This window comes from Equus asinus, chromosome 16 (genome assembly GCF_041296235.1).
Source record: "Equus asinus isolate D_3611 breed Donkey chromosome 16, EquAss-T2T_v2, whole genome shotgun sequence".
Classification (NCBI taxonomy): Eukaryota; Metazoa; Chordata; class Mammalia; order Perissodactyla; family Equidae; genus Equus; species Equus asinus.
The window spans coordinates 11,954,077-11,977,997 of record NC_091805.1 but is presented as its reverse complement, the minus strand read 5'-3'; the positions used below and the strand labels follow the sequence as shown (position 1 = coordinate 11,977,997).

General features: G+C 40.6%; 1 protein-coding gene across 10 annotated transcripts in view; it reads right to left on the bottom strand.

Annotated features, from left to right (window-relative positions):
* The window catches only part of TNNI3K (TNNI3 interacting kinase), a 271,680-nt gene that overhangs the window by 96,950 nt on the left and 150,809 nt on the right, over positions 1–23,921 (bottom strand). For all 10 annotated transcript variants that reach the window (XM_014831425.3, XM_070486598.1, XM_070486597.1 and 7 more), the window contains exon 18: positions 73–125. In XM_014831425.3, coding sequence (XP_014686911.2) covers positions 73–125 — 53 coding nt within the window. The remainder of the gene's footprint in view (positions 1–72; positions 126–23,921) is intronic.

The following is a 23,921-nucleotide window of genomic DNA, read 5'->3' as shown; positions in this document are numbered from 1 at the left end:
ATGTGGTTTAGGCACCGACCGGGAACGAAGAAAGAACTGATGTCATTCGGGTAGTGTTCATGGAAATCTCACCTCCAAAATCTGCCACCACAGCGTGCCCATCCTCATAGAGAAGAATATTGTGACTGTAAAAAAAAGTAGACTTTGAGTAAACTTTACTATTTCCCAGTCAAACTGACCCCTGGAGGAAGAGGACAACCGTCATCATTTGCTTACCCCAGAGGCTGAGTGAGCCCTGAAGGCTAACAGAGATCTCAGGTTAGTGGTAGTGATTTTTTCAGTTTTGCGAATTCAAAAGGGATATTTACAAAACATGGTCCTCTTATATCTAACTTTGAAAGTATACAAAGCATCCTACCTTAGATAAACCCTCTAAACTTTTCAAGAAGCCCCCTTAGCTGAAGATCAGTTTTTCAGCTCATTGAGGCTCATTTTCTAACACAACTGTGGTTACAGGAAGAGGGTAAGAGGCATCTGTGAGCATATTGGAGTCAGAGCAAGGGAGCCAGCTTGCCAGAACCCCTAGGCACAAGGCAGGGTCTGACATGAATATAGTCAAAGGACTCTATGGAGAATGTTTTGGCCAATACTTTCTAGCCACAATCCCAGGACAAAGGAGTGTTTTTAGGGCTGTAAAAAGAGGCCAGCTGAACTTTTTAAGTTCACTTTTTAAGGTCTTGGATAGGAAAAGGTTTGTGGGTCACCAAAAGTCTCCTTTCCAAGCCAGAATTAAGCTAGATTAAGAGTCTTTCCTTTTCAAGAAGTAAATCAAGGCAGGGACAGTTCAAAGAGAGGCCATTCCTCCCACATATTGGTGAGTTGAGTTGTGGGGAATCTTACAGACAAGCATATTGTGACATGAGGTTGTCTTCTTATCGAATGCCTTTCTTTATGCTCATTTCACATTTGGCTTGTAAACGAGTGATTCAGTATTAGGAGATCCCCCACTGGATTTCTTATAGTTCACATAGGCTATACTATAGCTATTTTATCTGCTTTATCCTTAATTGCTTTGCTTCACGATCAAAATATGGAAAATGGTGTTATTCTCTAGTCTTGAATAAGTCCAGTAATATATTGAATCATTTATTTTTTGTGCTGACTTGAGCTTTACAAGAAAGTTACTTTTGAACTTCTCTTGTATCATTAATGAATTTTATTTTTCTGGTATAGATTTAATCCTCTTTTCAACTACCAAAAATCTAGAATGTCTTCAAAGTTACTTTGCTTGGAAAAGCCCAACAATAGAGGATGTCAAAACAAAAACCCCCCAACATGCTGTCTTTATAAATTATCAATTAATAAGTGTGATGAGAAGAACAGTGTCATGATAAAGAACTCTACAGCATCAGGAGCTTTGTGGAAGTTCCAATGCAACAAGAAAAATCCATCTACTGCTGTACCACTAGGTTCTTTGAAGGATTTAGCAGAGTTTCAATACCACAGTCCCTTGGCCTATCAAGAGATAATAGGTGTTACATGTCATAGTTATCATTAAAACACATACTGAGCATGGATTCAACAATCATAATAAATTTATATGTATGGCATCCTTGCCATTATTTTAATTTTAATTCCAATTGCTTATCTAGAACAATGGTTAATGAAAAACATTTTCAGCAGAACAAACTTAATATATAAAACAAATTTATGAATGGAGCTGCTCTAGTTAATATAGGGAAAAGCTCACAGAGCTGCTCCTTAACTTTCACCTTTTCCACAATAGCAATCATTGAGGAAATAGCCTAAAACCACGGATCTAGAGAAGCCCCCAAATAAGTTATGATTCTAAGGAATATTTTGTTAATTCATTTGTTTGTTGAAATTTTTTCCAAAGTAAACATTTTATGTTACTAAGGACGATTATAACAGCTAGCTGAAATTGGGGTGGAGTGTTTAGAAAAATTTTATTCTTTTATCAAAGAAATTTAAGTGAGTTTGGTCACTGGTTGCCCAGTGTATTTGGTCTGAGAGACAAGATATCTCAGGAGGCAGGGATTATCCTCATTGCTGAACCCCCAGGATTGTTAGCAAACTGATTATTACACAGGAGTGTTCAATAAACATTTGCTGGACAAATAAATTAATTAAAAGAGACTGACATTGTCAGTTTGACATGAGTTTGGAAGGGTAAAGATTATATTAGTTAATCAGCAAGTACTTATTGAATACCACTCATCAAGCCATAAATAAATATTTAGAATTCAGAGAATCCTGGAATTGGAAGAGACATTAGAACTAACCTAGTCTCACCCTCTGAGTTTCTAGAGGAGGAGTCCAAAGCTCAGAGAATTTAAGTGTATCGACAGCTAGTGGCAGTGAAGATACAGAATCCAGTTCATCTAGGCCCCCATCTCAGATCTTAGAACAGTGATTGGTAAATAGTAGGTGATCAGTGAATTTTATGAATCATCCGTGTCATATTATGGACCTTTCCCCAAAGCATGATGTTTACTTTCCTCACATCTTCAAGACACCCTCCCCTGAGCGATACAAAGTGATGCAAGTTAAGGATTCCATCTTCAAGGACCTACCTTATAACTGGATGATGAAAATGAAGATGAATGTGGGCAATATGAAATTCAAGGAAATAATGTAGGTTAAAAAGGGAATAAGTTTTGAAGTCGGCCTTGAGGGACTGTCAGTAAGCCTATAAATGAAAGCTGGTCATGTGCCAGGAAATTTCCTTTGTACTGGGATATAGTGGTGAACAAGACAGGCAAAGAGCTTGTGAGCTTCTGTTGCAGTGGGAAAGAAATGAGGCAGAGACAAAGAGGAAAAAAAATCCAGGTTAGGGGAAGAACTGAGTAAAAGCCAAATTGAGAGTGTGTGTAGTCTGTAATAGGAATTACAGGAAGAATGTGCTTATTAAACTGGAGAGAACATGCTGAGGCATAATCAGGGGAAAGTGAGTGGAGGTGGTGTTGGATTATAATGGAATTTGAAAGCCAGGACAGGAACTCTAGACTTCATACAAGGAGCTAGAAGTTTTTATGGCTAGGGTGAAATGCTCTGAAAGCAGAAAGACTAATGTTCAAGAATAATTTTAGGCCCTAGGTACTGAATGACTAAAGTAAGAAGATAGAGTGGAAAACAAAGAAAAAGATTGAATCCATCAAAACATCTGAAAGAAGTGTCAAGATCTTGGAACAGTCTAATTTTGGAAATAAAAAGGAACAAAAAAACAAGGATCACCTTCAAGTTTTCTAGTTTGGAGTTCTTAAGCACAAAGCAGTAACATATCCAGTTAGAAAGGGTTGTCTTACTAAAAGTCCTATGAATTTCAATGAAAAGGATAGTGGTTGAATTGGGAGGCTGAGAAACTTGGCTAAAGTCAATGCTGTGTTTGGCAAGACTCACCAGACAAATAACTATTATTTTTGTCAAATTGAAATATCATTCAGAAGAACTCTTGTGCTCTTAACAAACAGTAGCAAACTAAACAAAACTCAGGATGCAGTGACAACTTAGGAGCACAGAATAATGTGAGTTCATAGCAGCAAATGGGAGAAATGTCAAACAGGATGCTATGAAAATGACACTACAGGATGAGAACATTTTGGGAAGTTCTGTAATTAAATGAAATTTTCTATTCACTTCAAAATGGTCTTTTGGATTTTTTCATTCCTTCTTTAATCACTCAGTAACAATGAAAACTAATTTTTACAACTACCTCTAAGATTCATGCATTCATCTTTTAGTTAGAGCTAAGCGAGACAGGCAAGGCTGAAGCTGACAGAATTTGTGCTAATCAGCGACAGCATCAAGGCCTCGTGGCGGGTGTCACCTCAGAGCCAGAGAGCCATTGGAAGAGTCATCAGCATTGGGGTTGAGTGTACCTAGGGAAGGGGATGAACTGGGAGCTGAAGCCAGCTACGGCAACAGAAGTGGTACAATTATTACTAGTGATGAGTTCAAGAGTTTACTAGTGAGGTGTGTCATGAACTGGAAGTTTTGAGAAGAGTGAGAACAATGAGAATTGTGGAAATGGTGGGGCAGTAACAGCGAGGGTGGTAGTAAAGACCGAGGGAGTAAACATTGCGTGAGAGCCTCCTGTGTGCAGGCACTGGTGCTTTCAAGACTTTTCCATTCCTCATGGAGCCACTGAGTGGTTGGTTTTAGCACATCTATTCTATGGATGGATAACTGAGGCTCAGAGTGGTTACAGAAGATGGCCAGTATCACAGCTGGTAAGAGGTGGAACATTCAAATTTCAGTCTCCAAAGTCCAGCCTTTTTAGGAGATGCTGACTGCCATATCACCTAGACCGGCTCTCAGGAGCCAGGACTGCTCCAACTAGATATCTAGGCAGAAATTCCAGAAAGCCTGCTTGGGTGAAGAGAGGCCTACCTGCTAGTGCCAAAATACCTGTGTTCAATGTCTGACCATAAGGTAATGAGACTGAAGTCAACGAGCTCCATGGAAATAAATCTGATACACCAGTGTACCACCAGGACACAGCAGGCACAGACTAACCCCACTCCCTTCCAGAGCACGGTTAATATGTCATATGTGGTGAATGAAGCACAGTCACTGTGAACATGGAACCTGCAATCTGACCTGGGAAGTAAGGCAGGCACCGGGGAGTATCAGTGCCATCCAGATCAGGAGAGAGAAATAAAAGAAAGCTGACGGAAATTCCAAGACTTTTTCTTTCCCGGAAGGCTCATTTTCATCTGTTTGCTTTGTGTAAAATTTTGGGGACAGGCATTCTTCTGTTATATATGACACTCTGCAGAGTACCTTCATGCACATAACATTTGGTGGAAACAGCCCTGTGAGTCAGACCCTTTTGATTTGAATTTGTTAGATCAGCAAACCTGTCAGTAATTGGTTGAGCTGGCACCTTAGCCCAAGTCCTACCATTTAGGGGAAAGGAATCGAGGAGAAGTAAGGGGCAGGAGATGAAAACACATAGGTTTCACTGAAGGGAAGAAGGAAAATGGTGAGCAGATGCTGTAATACACAAACACGTATACATAAACAGTGCACACACACTTGCCTTCTAAACTCTCCAGAAACATCTTTAAGGGTGAAGTGCCACGGAGGAATGCTCTCCAGAAAGCAGTGAGTTTGGTAAAACTATTAAAGGAAGTTAAGTAGATAAAAGTCAACAAGTCTTTAATTCTTACAGTAATTTTCAGCATTTCTGGACTTAACATTTTGATTTCATCTAAATAAGTGTGATTCTAAAAGTCTGTGCTGTTTGTTAACTTGTAATTTTGTTGTGTCCTGTGAGCCTTAAGCTCAGAAGCAAGTTGCCTAGCTATGAATGTGCCAAGTCAGCCTTGCAGCATCAGCAGCTCAGAGGCCTTTATTGCTGCCTTTAGTCATCCTGCATCACTGGAGAAATAATGTGCCAGAATGATGTTCACCAGTGTGGGGATCTGCACAGCTTTACTCTTCTTGCCATGATGGCCTAGTTCTGTGCTGGAAACTGTAGCGGCTGCCTTCAGAGAGACTACAGTCTGACTGAGAATGAAATACAAACTAACAGGAAGAAACATTATCATACATAGGCTCGAATTTAAAGTGGTTTTCACTGTGAGAGACATAGAAAAAAATATAGAGAATCTAAGAATTAATTCTGAAAAAGATCATTAACATAGTAGAAGAAAAGTTCTTAAGGAACCGGAGGGAGTATGTAGGACAAGGGCCTAGAATCGGAATACGTGGTTTTTACTGTTACTTGTCCTGTGACTTTGGACAAATTATAATACTTTAACATTTTGAGTCTTTCTTTCTCATCTTGAAAACTTGAGAGAGGAATGAAAGAAATTAAAACAGATAATACATGGAATTTTGCAAATTCTGAACTGCTAAATAGGGATTGGTTATTATTAATACACAGAAGACCTAGCTTACAGAGTGTCTGTACAACTCAAATGTAGACGTCCTTTGTACACTATAAAGCTGTGTAGACGTTAGGTAGTAAGTGATGAATCTTGAAAGCAAAGTACCTTCCTGAATCAAAACTTAGAATAGAAACTGACTTTACTACGGAATATTTCAACCCACTCTCAACCCTAGAGTCTCTTCTCTTTCCACTTCCATTGTCTAACTCTACAAAACTGTCACTGCTTTGCCTGAATGACTGCACTTCACCTGAAGGAATCTTTGTTGCCGTGCCTGCATTGATACCACAGTATTTGGATAAGGCTCTAGCTTTGTCTTTTATCATGAAGCAAATATTTGGGTCAACTGTTTATGGAACAGAACTGAGTATTTATCTTTTTGAAGTGTCTGTCCCTTACAGATCCTTCCACAATAAAGTCCTTCCAACCTTAGCAATGCATGCACTTAGCAGAATACATAATAAAACTGAGGGCGAGATTTTCTTCATCCAAATAACTGATGCGAATACAATCCATGCTCTGACCTTCAGTTCCTTCTTGCACAATTGCACAATTCACTTTCAGAGAAGAATAAGCTGTTTTCAATGTGGGGTGTGTGTGTGTTTGTATCTTTTACATGTTTTCTCCAGTTTTCTTTTAAATAAAAGTGAATGGAAGTTAAATTCTGCTGGTTCCTTGCAACAAAAGAAAATTTTCTCCAACCTCAGAACTGAATTAATTTAATGAAGTCATTATGTAAGCATCATGAGTCTTTTCATTTTAATTGCCTGTATTGAAAATTTACCTAAAGTGCTCAAATGATTCATAATCAGTTGGTTATGCACTACAGTCCAATACTAATTGTCACTATTAATCAGACTGGCCTGATTATTAGACCATTTTCCAATTCTGACTTTCTTCCAGAGCTGGACTGAAGTTCACTGTGGCCTTAGAAGTATCAAGGTGACTTGCTACTCTCAGTCTGCTACAATCAAGAGGGTTTTTTTTGGTTACTTAAAAAAAAAAAGCATAAATATTAATTCTTTTTTTTCTGAATTATAGAGCCATGTAATTGCCTGTGTCAGTCCCTACTAACGAACACTAGTAGTTTAAGGGCACCATGGCCAACCTCTCAGTGTCCTTATTTGATGAGATGACAGCCATGGAAGTGTAAACCTAATAACGCAATAGCAATGCTTCCCAGACTTCATCTGAGCCACTGTTTTCTGTTGTGTGCCTGAAGGTGATTAACTTACATGATTAAAGACACATGGCTATCGGCATGCCTGGAAGCATTCCAAGGGTTAAATCAGTGGGAGCAATTAGGCTTCATTTTGAATCTCATCACACGGTGAAAGTCATTAGTTTACAAACACATCTGCCTGACAAGCAATCATTCAGACCTGATGCTGAGTCCGGGTCTGCCTGCTGCTACATTTTGCTGTGGTGTATGTGATGGCCCAGGATGCTCTCCTGCTACAGACCTCTCTCTGGGGAGTACCACCTCCTTGACCTTCAGCACAGGCACCGATATTGTTCTCTCCTCTCGAACCACCCTTGAAAACCCCTCCTGAACCTTTGCCACTACCAAACTCAATGTGGTCTCTTGACCTCTGAGTATGTGACCCCCGTGCACTGAACTGCTTCCAATTTGTTTCAAGTATAATGCAAAGTGCTAACTAGACCCTTGAAATGCAGTGCAAACTCACATCTACTTGCTTTGGAGCATCATGATCTTTCTTAAAATTTACCTTCGGGTCATCTAGATTAGCTCCTTGTAGTCAGATATAGTCTCATAGTCTCACTATTTTGGCAAATTTCTGCCTCTGATTTTAAATTTCTATCGCTGCTTCTTACATCATTAGGTAACAAAAACTAATTAAAAACTCATTATCTTCATGAGGGTAACTGCTGGAGGTCCCAAGTTTGAGCCCCAGATAATGGAGACAGAACAACTGGGCTCTGAGAGCTTATTTATATCTCCTTATTATGTATGCTATGTGGTGATTGGGCCCTCAGCAACCATCTGAGGGTCCTCATGATTTTGGCTGCACATAGAAACCTGGTAACAATTATATTGTGACGTCAGAAATCACGTAGTTTTCTTCACAGACAAATAAAGCCTCTACTTATATTCTTGATACCTCCTTTGTAACTTGTGGCTCAACACAAACTATTCCAGGACTCCTACCACAACCAGAAGATTTTATTGTCATTCTTCTTCTGCAAGAAAAGTGAAGCCTCTGAAAATCCAGTTTTTAGATTTTATTTCATCAGGACACCTCTCCTTACCAAAGGCCAGAGAAACCCAAGCCTAGTTTCCCCATTAATATCTTTGAAAGTAGCTCTTTACCAAAAATAAGAATTGTACTTCTATTTTTTCATACTAGCAGAAAGCAACCCAAGTGTGGCTTCATACAGACTGACTTGGGATATTTTGAATATACCCCTAGTTCTTTAGAAAAGGCACGCAGGCAAAGAGCCACGTAGCCATTACAATAGCCCCCCAAGCTCATTCAGGAGTAGCAATATACAGATCTTGAGCATAATCTAGGTAAGAGAGAGGAATTTACCAAATCCCCATATCATGAACTCCTAAACACTGAAAGCCTAATTTCAGTGAACTCTTGGCAACCATGGAAACAGAAAATTCCAATAAATGCAAAGGATTGCAGAACCTTGACTTTTCCTAAAACAAACACCAGTCTGTCAGGAGAAGTATATTTGAAAGCTTACCTCTAAAGCTACTGGATTTGTCCCACTGCCAGAGGGACTGAAGAGGTGGATTATAAGATTTGTACTGTGGTTAAACCCATTTATTGAGGGTAATGTGAAAAAAACTCCATAGTCTTCACTTACTATTTGCTCAGCACCATGAAATGCAAGTGGAGGAGCAATAATGACTGAATAAATCTAACCACACACACACACATGCTATTGATTGTGAGGTTTCTACGAGTTAGTGCCCTAGAGTCAGCAAGCAAGTATAATTTTCCTTTCTATGTATGGCTACAGTTATTGCTTATCCTTCTTATTGGGTACAATCTTATGAGGAATCTTAGGTACACAAACTACAAAATGGAACACTTTTGAATGCTGAAGCTAAAATAAGATAATATCACAGGTGATGGCAGATATGCATTCATTACGTATCACTTGTTTAATTTTTAATTTAAAATTGAGAAAGGGAAGAATAACATTGGAAAGCACTATATTGACTCTATTTTCTTTACAGGGTCTAACATTTTCTAACGCACTGGGACCATGGGTGATCAGAGGCTTTTGACTTCAGGCAGCTGATTGTGAAACCTATATTTGAGAGTCACAGGAGGTCAGTGTGAGAAAATTTTCTCCAACAAAGCACACAGCCAAAACTTTGAGGAATGATGAAAATGACTAAGATATGTAACATCCAAGTGTGGAAAAGTAATAATTAACTAATCTGATTACCAAAACAGCCACAAAAACAAAAGCATCATCAAAGAAGTCTCCAACTTTTGCTCTTTTGCTATCACCTAAATAATGCCTCCTAGTCACTTTTCTGAACACCCATTTTTAAAAATACTGAAAACTCTAAGGTCTCTATGCAAATCCCTCTCTGTAGGTAAGCGGTGAAATGAGTTGAACATTTACATGTGACAAGAGAAGATGAGTCTTCCAAAGCAAAATACAGACGGGCAAATAATATGAATGTTTATGAAGCAGAAACTTGAGGGGCTTAGGCAAACAGGAGAGAGAGCAAGCATATTTTAGAGGTGGAAGTGATATTAAAGGCTATCAAACAATCTCTTTATAAAGGAAGAATATGAAGAGCTTTGGTTTTTTGTCAAGGTCACCTAACGGATCTCCTAAGAACTGTTCGTTTTCCTGCATCACCACTTCCTTCACCCTGATCTCTGAGGGTCCAAGCCCATCCCCAGCCCACGTGACGTGTGGAGACACAGATGCTAAGGGCACCAACTACAGGGCATGCATTTGTACTGAAAAGTGCCACGGGACTCTTCTCGCTCACGTTTAAGAAACAGGATCCAGCACTAACTCTCTGGGAATGTGCCACGGCCCTTCTGAATATCTTTTTAACACTCAGACACAAAAGGTCTGTGATAGACCCTCTATGTCTGCATGTTAAAATTAAATCCTAGACACTAATGGGGAAAAAGAAATAAGGCCAGAGAGAGGAGGGAAGAAGAGCAGAAATATATGAAAAACAAGTAAGGCAAGGAAAATCTGAGTTCGGCATGGCAGACACCACTGATGTTTTGGAAGCCAAGTTTCCTGCTAAAAGACCCCAAAGGAGGTGTACATGTGTCCAGCACGGGAGGGCCGAGCTTAAAAATAACAGCTCAGAGGAGAGCTGGGCTTTATCAACAAATAAGGCTTTCTGCAATAAGGAACGCGTCGGGGACTCCGTGACTCCCCGTGCAGTGGCAGCTATCTCTCTGGAGACAGAGGCTGTGCTCCTGCAGAGCCCGGCCCCACCAGGCTTCGCTCTCTAACCTCTCGGAATAAGCCGCAAACAATTGTCTGAAAGCATGGCTTCAGGGGAATTTGTTTGCAGTCCTTTGGAGCAGGCACTTGTAGGTAACTCAGGAAAGGCAGCAGCTTCCTCCTGGACGAATCTGGAGCTCTGGCTTTACCACAGTGTCTGTGTGCCCCCTTAGCGACCACAGGGAGACCAAACGCCCATGTCTCTGCAAAAGGGCAGGTAAAAATGTACTTAGTTCCACATGCCTTCCGTCAAGGACACTTTGAAAATTCAAAAGAAATGAACGGGTCTATTTTTAAAAAACTCACTGAACCATTCAGCATCTCTTCAGTTGCTGAGAAAAGGAGCTGTTGGTTTTTTTCAAGACACTAGATAGTCTATCCCTGTGGGATAGAAGTATTAGTCACAGAAATGTAAGTTACCAACCATGACAGTTTAGGTCCATTTTCGTTCTACCCTTTGTCAGTGCGGTGTGACTGTCCCCACCATGCCCCCTGGCTCCTTCCCCCTCTCACCTTTACTTTATTCATCTTGTCCCCTCTAAGTCTGAACTCACTTCCAACTTTTCCTCTAAATAAATATCCCCATTTTCAATACCCCATCCAGTGATTTCTTCTTATCCTAGCGTTCACTTATCCTAGTGCTTGTCCCCCAAAAGATTATAAACTCCACAGGAGCAAGACCTATGAGCCAAAGAAATTATTGGTGATCAATAAACTCTTATTGAATTAAAATTTTTTCTTGATCCTGGAGGAGCAAAGGGCAGGAAAGAATGGGAATGATGGCGAGATTTTATGGAGTGGTTATACTCAGCAGTGACTTCTCCTAAACTCCACAGAAATGAATTCTCTAGTTACTCAGACCAAATTGTTGTTTCATATTTTCCATAAAGATCCAAATTTGCAACTCAAAATAAATTCTCTGAGACTTAAGACCTTAATTTTCCATTTTTAGTCTTAGTCCAGGCAAATTCTTATCTGTTAGCTTCCTATATAATCAGCATTTACCCAACAAATATTTGGTTAATATTTGGCATCTACTATACTGCTGGATATTGTGCAGGACACAGAAAAAGCTTTAGAACAAACCCACCTTTCCAGGGAAGATAAGGAAATGAGCTGAATAAACACTACTTCGACCCCTCTAATCACTGCCTGCCATGCACAAGCCAGGCCCCTCCTCCTGAAGCCATGCTTACCCCATCTAGCCCTCCCCACCAGGCCCTTCCTGACCACTTAAGTCCTAGCCCTGCTTCAAGAACACCTTAAGCCTTGTGTCCCTTTTGAAACCTTACCTAAATATTCTAGCCCGCACCAACGACTCAGAGACTGAATACTATGACAGTATTTTCAGTTCCATACAGTTGGTACTTTGCATATGCTGTCTGTGCTTATTTTTTTTTTCTTTTTCTATGTATCTTCTATTTCCTCAGATAGATTAAGACCATTCTTAAACCACTTTTTATCCTTTGTCACCTAGGACTTGGCAAATTATAGCACCTCAAGAAAAATTATGGCTATGAATAAGCAACACAGTTACTGATACAACATCCTGCCTTTTTCAAAGTAGCCCTCTGAACAACATTCTATTTCCGCCTCTTTAGAGTCAGTATTCTTGGAAGGCTTTCCTACACTTACTGCTTTTACTTCTTTACTGACCATCCCCTCTTTAATCCACCAGTCTCACTTTTTCCCTAACTCCAATAAACCTTACCAGCGTGAGCTTCTGAGTTGCTAAATGCCATGGACTCTTTAGTTCTTGTACCATATAACATACTGAGCCCTTCTCCTTCTTGACCAAAGCTTGTTTCTCTTCTCTGAGTGCAGGATATCACCACGAATCAAGTTACACAAATAAAAACTAGGGAGCCGTCCTTGACTCTTCCCTGTCCTTCAAGCCCCTAAGAAAATCAGTCACCATGTCCTATCATTGCTACTTTTCTAGTATGTTCTACATCTGTCCAGTTATGCTTTCTATGCATTGAGCACTTATCTCCTTTTGAGAAGTCAATAATCTAAGAATATGTTTATTTACATCCTTTTTTAGTAAAAAAAACTGCCTGTAGGAAATCTCCTTTCAATGCTAAGCATAAGTCAATAATAAGTGACGCATATATTACTAGGTGCTAGCATAGATCTAAGCAATATATGTTAACCAATTTAATAGTCACACAACTCAATGAGGTAGATATGATTATTACACCATTTTAAACATGAAGAAATTGAATTGCAGAAAGGTGAAATAACTTCCCTGAGGTAACATGGCCAGTTACTTCGAATTCCTCATCTCATTTTAGTCTCCACAGTAATCTTATATGGTGGTATTAATATTTCATCTTACAGCTGAAGAATTGAGGCTGAGAAGCTTAAAATAATTTTCCTAAGGCCACCCATTTGGTAAAAGTGTCAGAATTATGATTAGAATCCACATCTAGTTGTCTTCAAAATTCATTTACTTTCCTCCACATATCCTTTGACAGAGTCACATGGAATGGTTTAAGAAAAGCTAAACTAGAAAGTACAGCCTAAATTTCTAACTTTTTTCATTAATTTGGGGACTTTTGTTTTGAATGCTGTTTCTAATGGAAGCAAAGGGGATGAGTGTTAAAATACTGGAGTCTATAAGTCAAAGAAAGTAAGTGCAGCAAAGGTCAAAAGAAATGATGACTAAGGTGAAAAGACTAGACACAGAGAGGGAACAAAAAAGGACCAAATGAAGGAAAGGGGCGAGGTGTGGGAGTGGTGGGGTGCAGGAGTCGGGGTAAGGGTCGTGGTAGTGGAGGGGACCTATGAGACCTGGAGGAGAAGCTACGCTGGAGCATGAAAGGATGAATTGTCTTGATAGTCTTTAGGAAATCTAATGAGAATGTGTTAATAGAAAATGTGATATGTGACTAAATAGTTCAACAACATGCATATTTCATGATGTTGGCTTTATGTGACTGGGTTACTCATGAATCTACCAGTTGAAACAAAGCCAAAAGATACCCAGTGATTTTATTCGAGTTTACCAACAGCTACCCAGACTTTGTATGCAGAATGAAGTGACAAATGATTAGTATTCTCAAGATGTCTACAAACTATCCAGCATGTTGTGGATACTTTGTATTCTGTACTCACCCAGCACTGAGAACATTTTGTTCCCAAAGAATTTATGTAGTGGTTTTTTTGTGGTTTTCGTTTTGGTTTTGATTTGTGTATAGCTCTTTTATTTAACTCTATGATGATGGAAACAACAATCATATAAATGTTACCCTCACACCCTGTATGGTCAAGGAAACAAATGCAAATATCAATCTGTGTGTCTGTTCCCAGGAGATGAAGAATGGGAGTGGCCCCAAACTCAGGCCCTTGCAGGTTGGTTAGAAGGCATTTGTGGAACATGGAATTAGTAAGAGATTAGGAACCAGAACGTCTGGATTCAAATATCAGCTCTGCCATTTAGCCAACTGAAGGACTGTGGGGGAAGAAATTAATTTACTGAACTTCAAATTTCTCTTCTTTAGCATTGTGAGTTTTTTTTAAAATCAAGATTAGATGAAATAATGCTTGTGAAATAAAATCATGTAGCATAAGCCTGACACATAGTGTTTTCTCAATAAAGAAAGAAATAAGGGAAATGAAATGCCAGTGCCAGAGAATTAATTAGTTGGTTTCTGATAAGACAGACCAAAGATGACAACTCAAACAAATGATACTTTCATTACAGAATGATAAAATATACACATATATCTTCACTTTATGGCATGTCAATGGGGATGTGTGAACAATCTTAAATAGTGAGCAAAAGAACAAATAACCTTAGGTAGAAATCTCCTTAAGGCATTAGGTCTTCTAGCTGTGCTAACATCTTGTGGTTCCAAAGATTACAGGTGATTACACCTCTCAAAAGCGTTCATTTAGCCCCCAAATATAAAAAATCCTTTTTGGGAGGAGTAGGTTCCTAAGAAGAAGCTATTGCACTGAATAAATTAAAAGGCAAAGTAAGCCGGGGCTCTTGTTTTTCCCCTGACTTGCATGCTATCCTTGGTTTTTCAGATTTTGCCCAACTCGGAAAGAGGTTTTCAGAAGGTTGCTAGATAGAGAGTTCGGTGATGAGGAGGACATTCCACGTAAGAGTGCCTATGGTGGCAATCTATACAGCGGGCCTGAGGAGGCCCACCAGATGCCCACCTCTAAGACATGATTTATGTCTTTACTCCTGCCAGCTTTTCAGGTGATGGAAGACCCCTTTTCCTTAGCAATCAGACTGAGTTACCCCTCCTTATGAAGTCTCCACCAATTTGCTCATCTTACGATCATCTTTCTTTCCAGTTTTAACTGTTACAGCTATAATGTAATAGCAAGAACAGTGGATTTAGAGAAACAAGACTTAGACTCTAGACTAGCTTTGCCAATAAAGAGAATTTTTTCAAAAATTTCTGAAATTATTTATGTTACCTGATATTCTCTTATCTGTAAGAGCTGTCTTGTCAGGTTATTGTAATGATTAAACACTAAGTCTGTACGACCTTTATTATTTGCAAAACATTATATAAATGCAACCATTAATCATTTATGTCTACTTCTGCATCCTTCACTCAGCTATAAGCACCTTAAAAGCATGAGCCCTCCTTTTTATGTCTTTGAATCTTCAGGGATTAGAAGCTGGTGAAGTTTTTGTTTTCCTTACACACTGGACGTTCAGTAGATACTATCTTTGCTGGCAGTGTTATCAAACATCAGGAAGAGCCCTTAAACTTCACAGGAACTCTTAAGAAAATCTCAGAATTTCTCTCCCATCTAGAAGCTAATAGGTAACTGATGAGGACTATTGATGGAGGTAAAATAGTTCAAGATAAGAAAAAGAACAAAACTAATTAAAATTCCGGACAAGTAAGAACAAACCATTTTACCCGCATTTTAAGGTGCTGTGTAAATTTGAAGTCAATTACTTTCAAAGATTGATAAAAGTCACATTCCTAACTTGAAAGAGCTACCATGTGATAATATTTCCTCTGACACTTATTACGGCTATTGCTAAAACTGGCATCTGTGGAACATTACACCTTAATGCCGACATTGCCTTGTTATAGCTTGAGTGGAGGCAGGGCAGTTTGACTGCAGCTGCTTTAAGACATGATAAAGAATTCTGAAAGTTGCGATGCTGTTTGCCGTGTCCTTTCCTGATAAAGTAATAGTGTGGAGATGTATGTTGGTATTTGATAATTTTGAAAGCTTTGAGAAAGCAATGACAGCTTGGCAAAACATAGCTCGCCAAAAACCTCTTTGAAGTATTTCTCAAGCCCTGTGCCTATCCTTGAAGGCAAACTGAAAGTCAAGAAGACACTTCATGGAAACAAATGCAAGCACCTGCCTCTGGCAGTCTTGCTAGAATCTTCAGTTTTCTTTCTCTCTCTTTATTTGAACAATTAGATGCATAGGATGTATCATGTGAAATCTAAAATGTTTATTTTCAAACAGCAGTTTTTAAATGTATAAATTTAAACATAGAAAACATCTAGTGAATGTTTGTTTGCAGTTTTATTCCTACAAATATATTAAAATTTCTTCCACATAATTTCTGGCTTATACTTACACGGATTTCTACCCCTCGGTAGTTTCACATGCATAAAAATGCATGCAAGTCTATTTATTCAATCATTTCATGCATATGTGGCAAGGGATCAAAATGTAGATCTCAACACCAAATACTGATGAGGATGTGGAGCAACAGGAACTCTCATTCATTGCAGGTGGGAATGCAAAGTGGTAAAGCCATTTGGAAGAGAGTTTGGCAGTTAAATACAAAATGAAACGTAACTCTTACCAAAGGATCCAGCAGTCGTGCTCCTTAGTATTTACTGAAAGGAGCTGAAAACTTATGTCCACACAAAAACCTGCACATGGATGTTTACAGAAGTTTTATTCACAATTCACAAAACCTAGAAGCAACCAAGATGCCCTTCAGTAGATGCTTGGATAAATAAACTGTGGTGCATCCAGACAATGGAATAATTTCAGTGCTAAATGAAATAAGCTGTCGAGCCATAAAAAGAAATGCATGTTATGAAGTTAAAGAAGTCAATCTGAAACAATTGCATACTGTATGATTTCAAATGTATGACATTCTGGAAAAGGCAAAACTATGGAGACAGGATAAAGATCAGTGATTACCATAGTTAGTGGGGAGCAAAGGATAAATAGCTGGGGCACAGAGAAGTTTTAGGGCAATGAAACTACTTTGTATGATACCATAATGGCAGACACATGTCATTATAAATTTGGCTAACCTCACAGAATGTACAAGAGTGAACCACAATGTAAACCATGGACTCTGAGTGATAATGATGTGTAATATAGGTTCATTAACTGTAAAAAATGTACCACTCTGGTGGTGAATGTTGACAATGTGGGAGGCTATGCACATGCAGGGGGAAAGGAAGTATAGGGGAGATCTCTGTACCTTCCTCTCAATATTGCTGTGAACCTAAAACTGCTCTAAAAAACAGTCTATTCATTTTATTTTGAATGCACATCTCTCCTAAAATTTTTGCCTTAAGTTTCTCTTCTTGACTCCCACGTCACCTGATTTCATTCTCTCCTAGGATACGTATTATCTTCTATTTTGATGTGTAGCCATTTACATTATGTCATACCCTTCTGAGATACTGTGAAATCTCTGGGTACAGTATATGTGTCTTAATTATCTCTGTACTCAGCATGATGCCTAGCATATAGCAGTCATTTCAGAAATGTGTATTTAATGAATAAATGAAATAATACTTAGCTTTTGCCATCCATTTTCATTTGCTCTGCTACCCTGATAATATCTTATGTAGGTTATCAAAATTTTCTAGCTGATAGCTGAAAACTCAGGTGAAACTTCTGCCTGAAAAACAATCAATTATATTATTTAATATATGTCCTGAATATCTAAAGTTGTAGACACAGCTCATTGGGTACCCCGGTTTCCTTTTGAAATATCAAAAAAATACAAAACACACACACATATGTGCAAACATACATCACAAATACATATACACACAAATTCACAATAGCATGGTGATATATACATAATATACAATAGCTCAAATCAGTGATTTGCTGATCTTTTGAAGGAAATACCCTTAATTGCAACCTGGATATTATAGTGGGGGGAATATTGACTTCGAAAAGATACGTCCATCTCCTAATCTTCATACCCTGTGAATATTATCTTATTTGAAAAACGGGTCTTTGTAGATCTAATTAAGTTAAGGTCCTCAAGAAGAGATCATCCTGGATGATCTGGGTGGGCCCTAAATCAAATGACAAGCATCTTTATAAGAGACAGAAGAGGAGGAGACACAGACACATAGAGGGGAAGGTGATATGAAGACAGAGGCAGAGATTGGAATGATGCAACCAAGAACCACCAGCAGCTAGAAGAAGCTGAATTTAAGATATCTTTTTTAGCAGTTTTTTGTTTATTTTTTACCAAATTGTAACTTAAGGAAAATTTCAGATCTTCAAAAGTATAGTACAAGGAATACTCAGCCAACATTCTCCTAGACTTTCCAGTTGTTAATATGTTGAGAGATTTGCTCTCCTTCTCCTTTGCCCCCTCCCTCTCTCCCTTTCCCTCCTTCTCTCACCCTGTCTCTCTTTCTCTCTCTCCATTACTATATATACATGAAACCTATGAAAGTAGAGGGAGCAAGAAGCAAGAGAAGGCAGGGTGAACTGAGACTCCTGTGAAGGAGAGGGAGAGGGAAGGAGGATTGGACAGGAAGAGTCTCAGAAGGCAGCACAGTTCTCAGAGAGGTTTGGTCAGGCCAATGGGAAGTCTTGGAGACAAAGCTGCCTGTTTAAGAAGTCCACCCTTTGCAGGAATGGGTTTGTATTAATACACTGACTATGCACAGTCATTGGCTGGGAGAAGCCTACAGGAAGTACATTCTTAGCTTGAACACGGGGGTGGATCACAAAGAACAGCAACTGGAACACTCAATTATGCTCCCTACAACAGGAGACCTAAGAGGTACATTTTCACAGTTGTCACAACCTCTAATACTTCACTATGTATCTCTTAAGAACAGGAATATTCTCCTACACAGCCACAATCTGAATATTATGCCCCTGAAATTTCACGCTGACACAATTACATTATCTGATATATTCTGAGATATCTTTTAAACATTCACGTGGAGATAACCAGTAGGCAGTTAGCTATAATCTTCTGGAGTTCAGTGGAGAGTGAAAAAGTAGAGACAATCTAGCCAAATCTTTATTAATATCTAAAAGTAATGGGAGGAAATTGTCAGATATTCAAAGGCTCAGATCATACACACATCATGGGGTCTTTCACAAAGATATACTCTAGAAGAAATGCATACAAAATAAAAAGACAGAAATGGAGAAATTGTGGTAAAGCAGAACTCCAGGGAACATTACTACTAGCAAAATAAGCAGGTTTTTTCAAATGAGAGTGATGAATATAATGAAATTAAATAGCAAGAGTGAAAATTATTCTTGAAAGACATTTAATAAGAATAAGAAAAAAGCATTAATCAAAATCCATGTATCTAATTTCAGATCATATTAGAAAATATTAAGGAGTAAGATAGAGAGTAGAAAATGCTAAGGAGTGGGAAATAAAAGCTTATTAAAGTCCTTGCTTTCAATCAGAGGAGTCCAAAATTATAATATAGTTCTTGGATTTAAATATATAAGTTATCTTTCCGCAACTGCACCTATTAATTTATGATCTCTATCTCCTGGAAAAGTCCACTCTAATAATTTCTATGATGCTCAGAACTACGTCACATGTGTTAACAAATACTTCTTTTCGCTTGCTCTCTGCCAAGTCAACAGTCCCTACTTCAGCTCTGCCCATTACTCTCTGGCATCAGTGCAGCCCTTCAAGGGCACCACACTCTGGGCTTTTTTGGTGGAACCCACCATGACATCCAAGGTGATTTTCACCAGAGGTCACTGCACATCCATGAACTGAAAAACTGCCTCAGCTCTTTGAATTCCTCTGGTCTTAGAACTCCAGTGCTGGTCTATGCTTCATGCCAAAGCAAGAAAAACTCCCTCTACTCAATTACGTGCCATAGTTGGACATCTGAGAACCAGATACGCTGTTATAAAAAGGGTACCTGTGACTCTCATGTACAGCTCCTTCTGCCAAAGATTTCAGAACGGAGCCTTTGAGGAGGTGCCTGGGACCAGACTGAGCCTGGGCTATACTAGAAGTTCTCCCTTTTACACCAAAGATTCTTTGTGCTCCTTCTGTCCACAGAATTCCTCATGCCAACCATCTAAAGCACAGTCTCTCCTGAAAGGAAAACTAGAAATGGCTGCACGTCAGTAGTAGTCACAGCTTGGCCAAAAGCTAGGACTCCCACCTTGCTCATAATAAACAGGGAAAAAAGGTTCAATAATGATTTACAAAAATGTAAAGAGCATCACAACCCAGAATCAAGAACAGGGTGTATATCGTTCAAATCACTGAGGAAAAGAAAAACAAAGAAAGCTTAGCCTAAATACAAAAGGCATAAGGAAATAGCAAGTACAAAAAATAAAAAGAAAATATATTTCATATATAAATATATAAAAATATATTAAATATATTATTTTGAAATATTTAATGTATATTATTTATATATAAATATATATATAAAAATCAGTAAAGTAGAAAAAGAATAGAAACCAGAAAGTAGTAAAACCTCATAATAATGATGACAATAAATCTAATTGTATTTAACTTCAGTATAAAAAGAGAAAGATTTTTACAGGAAGATTTTTTAAAAAGTAAGGAAAGGGTCCTTAGGAGGATCCAAGATGGCGCCGTGAGTAGTCCTCTTTGTCTCTCCCCCTTCGAGTCGACAATTATTTGGACACTCATCGCTTAACAAAGGATATCCAGACAGCATCTCTGGACGTCTGAGAGACCCACATGACTATACATCGGAAGGCGGACAGACTTCCCTCCGGGAGGTTGTGGAGATAGGTGAAAACTCTCCGACCCCGACCGAACAGCCTAGTACCTGCAAGTGGCTTTCTTCCAACAGACGCCCCCAGAGGATCAATGCACACCTAGGGCAGGAGCGAGTACACAACAGAGGAGCGACGGTGGAAACAGGTGACCAGAACCCTACCTAAACCCCCTGCAATTGCTCCTAAACGCAGGGGGAAACTCTGGAGTTGCACACCTGAGCCCGCGGGGAGATCCCACCTGGTGTTCGCGGTGCCCGGAGGGTCCCAGAGAGAATCTCTGAGGGTACGGAGGCCCCCCGGCTGCCACTGCCTGCACAGTGGGGAAAGGGATTGCCGGAGATCTCGGAGAGGACTGGGGCTGGGTGAAGCTGCAGAGGCCCGCTCTGCACCCCGGAGGGGAAGCTCCAGAGTTCTGCCCAGGCAGCAGACAAAGCTCTCTGTCTGCCATTGGTGGAGGGGCCACGCCCAGCATTCACAGCTCTGGGAGAGTCCCGGGGAGAGAATCCCAGAGGGTGAGGCGACCCCCAGCTGCCGTTGCCTGCCCCATGGGGCTAGTAGGGGAAGCTCCAGAGTTCCGCCTGGACAGCAGACAAAACTCTCTGTCTGCCATTAGCGGAGGGGCCACGCCCAGCATCCACAGCTCCGGGAGAGTCCCGGAGAGAGTCCCAGAGGGCGAGGCGACCCCCCCAGCTGCCGTTGCCTGCCCCGTGGGGCTAGGGATTGCTGGAGATCTCGGAGAGGACTGGGGCTGGGTGAAGCTGCAGAGACCGGCTCCACGCCCCGGAGGGGAAGCTCCAGAGTTCCGCCCGGGCAGCAGACAAAACTCTCTGTCTGCCATTAGCGGAGGGGCCATGCCCAGCGTTCACAACTCCGGGAAAGTCCCGAGAGAGTCCCAGAGGGCCAGGTGACCCCCGGCTGCCGTTGCCCGCCCCATGCGGTAAGGGATTGCTGGAGATCTCGGAGAGGACTGGGGCTGGGTGAAGCTGCAGAGACCGGCTCCACGCCCCGGAGGGGAAGCTCCAGAGTTCCGCCCGGGCAGCAGACAAAACTCTCTGTCTGCCATTAGCGGAGGGGCCATGCCCAGTGTTCACAACTCCGGGAAAGTCCCGGAGAGAGTCCCAGAGGGCCAGGTGACCCCCGGCTGCCGTTGCCCGCCCCATGCGGTAAGGGATTGCTGGAGATCTCAGAGAGGACTGGGGCTGGTGGGAGCTCCAGAGGCCGGCCCTGCAGCCCGGAGGGGAAGCTCCAGAGTTCTGCCCAGGCAGCAGACAAAACTCTCTGTCTGCTATTAGCGGAGGGGCTACGCCCAGCATCCACAACACCGGGAAGGTCCCGGAGAAGAGAATATCAGGCAGGGCAGCAGCTGACCAGCTACCACTGAAATCGGGATCTCTGACTATCCTCCAGACAGGGCAAAGGGCTCCCCGAGTTCCTGGGGAACAGGACTGGGGCTGGGGGGAGTTCCAGTGACCCAGCGCCGTAGCCTAGGGAGAAATCCCACAGGCTCACAGCAGCCTCAGGGAAAGCCTCTGCACAGCACTAGTAGAGAGCACCCAACTGGCAGCCACAAGGCTGGAAGACCCCGGGACAAAAGTAGCATAGCTAGGTGAGCTAACCACAGACTGTAGAAGATGCCAATAGCTCTGCTGCGACCCATAGTGGACAAGTGAGATTTTGTGGGTGCCGACAGTGACGGAGCAGCAAATATAAGTGATCCTACCCCTGGCCGCTGGAAAAGCCCATAACACTGTTGCAGACCCCAAGGAGGGAGCATGTCTAGGTGAGCTGCAACAGTAGGCACCAGCAGCCTGAAGCTCCCCCGTGACGGCCCCCACGGCAGAAGAGGGAATCCAAAGGACCACTGTGACTACAAGGAGGGGTACAGTTAGCAACTGTGGATAGAGTTCCTGGTTGGTGCAGTGTAAACAGCTGCTCCCCCACCACAGCAGCAGAAACAAATGGAAGGAGCAACTAAACTCTATCTCTATGCGGAGGCACAAATCAACAACATCAAGCAATATGAAAAAATACATTAAATCTCCAGAACAGAAGGAAAATAACAAATACACAGAAAACAATCCCAAAGAAAATGAGATATATAACCTAAATGATGATGACTTCAAAACAGCCATCATTAAAATACTCAATGAATTAAGAGAGAATTCAGATAGACAACTCAACGAGTTCAGGAGCTATGTCACAAAAGAGTTTGATACAATAAAGAAGAACCAAACAGAAATACTGGAAATGAAGAACACAATAGAGGAGATTAAGAAAAATCTAGATGCACTGAACAGTAGGGCCGATAATATGGAGGAAAGAATTAGCAATTTGGAAGATGGCAATATAGAAATGCTGCAGGCAGAGGAGGAGAGAGAAGTAAGACTAAAAAGAAATGAAGAAACTCTCCAAGAATTATCAGACACAATTAGGAGATGCAACGTAAGGATTATAGGTATACCAGAGGGAGAAGAGAAGGAGAAAGGGGCAGAAAGCCTATTCAAAGAAATAATGGCTGAGAACTTCCCAAATCTGGTGAGAGAGATGGATCTTCAGGTGACAGAAGCCAATAGATCTCCAAACTTTATCAATGCAAGAAGACCAACCCCACGGCATATAGCAGTGAAGCTAGCAAAAGTCAATGACAAGGAGAAAATACTAAGGACAGCCAGGCAAAAGAAACTAACCTACAAAGGAACCCCCATCAGGCTATCAGCAGATTTCTCAGCAGAAACTTTACAGGCTAGAAGAGAGTGGAATGATATATTCAAAAATCTGAAGGACAAAAACCTACAGCCGAGAATTCTCTACCCAGTGAAAATATCCTTCAAATACGATGGAGAAATAAAAACTTTCCCAGATAAACAAAAGTTAAGGGAGTTCATTGCCACAAAACCTCCTCTTCAGGAAATCCTCAGGAAAACCCTCATTCCTGAAAAATCAAAAAAAGGAAAGGGGCTACAAAACCAAGAGCAGAGGAGATAAGTAGAAGGACAACAACAAAGAGTAGCAGCTCTTCATCAGAACAGATTAAACCATGGGACGAGAAACAAAGGAAAATGAAGAAAACCGGAAAACAAGACATAAAATGGTAGTGGTAGGCCCCCACATCTCAATAATCACTCTAAATGTAAATGGATTGAACTCCCCAATCAAAAGACACAGAGTGGCAGGATGGATCAAAGAACAAGACCCAACAATATGCTGCCTCCAGGAAACACACCTCAGCCCCAAAGACAAACACAGACTCAGAGTGAAGGGATGGAGAACAATACTCCAAGCTAAGAATGAACAAAAGAAAGCAGGTGTCGCTATACTAATATCAGACAAGGTAGACTTCAAAGCAAAACAGATAAAGAAAGACAAAGAGGGACAGTATATAATGATAAAAGGGACTCTCCACCAAGAAGACATAACACTTATAAATATATACGCACCCAACACAGGAGCACCAAAATTTGTAAAGCAACTCTTAATAGAACTAAAAGAAGACATCAACAACAATACAATAATAGTAGGGAACCTCAACACACCATTAACACCAATGGACAGAACATCCAGACAGAAAATCAACAAGGAAATAATAGAATTAAATGAAAAATTAGACCAGATGGACTTAATAGATATATATAGAACACT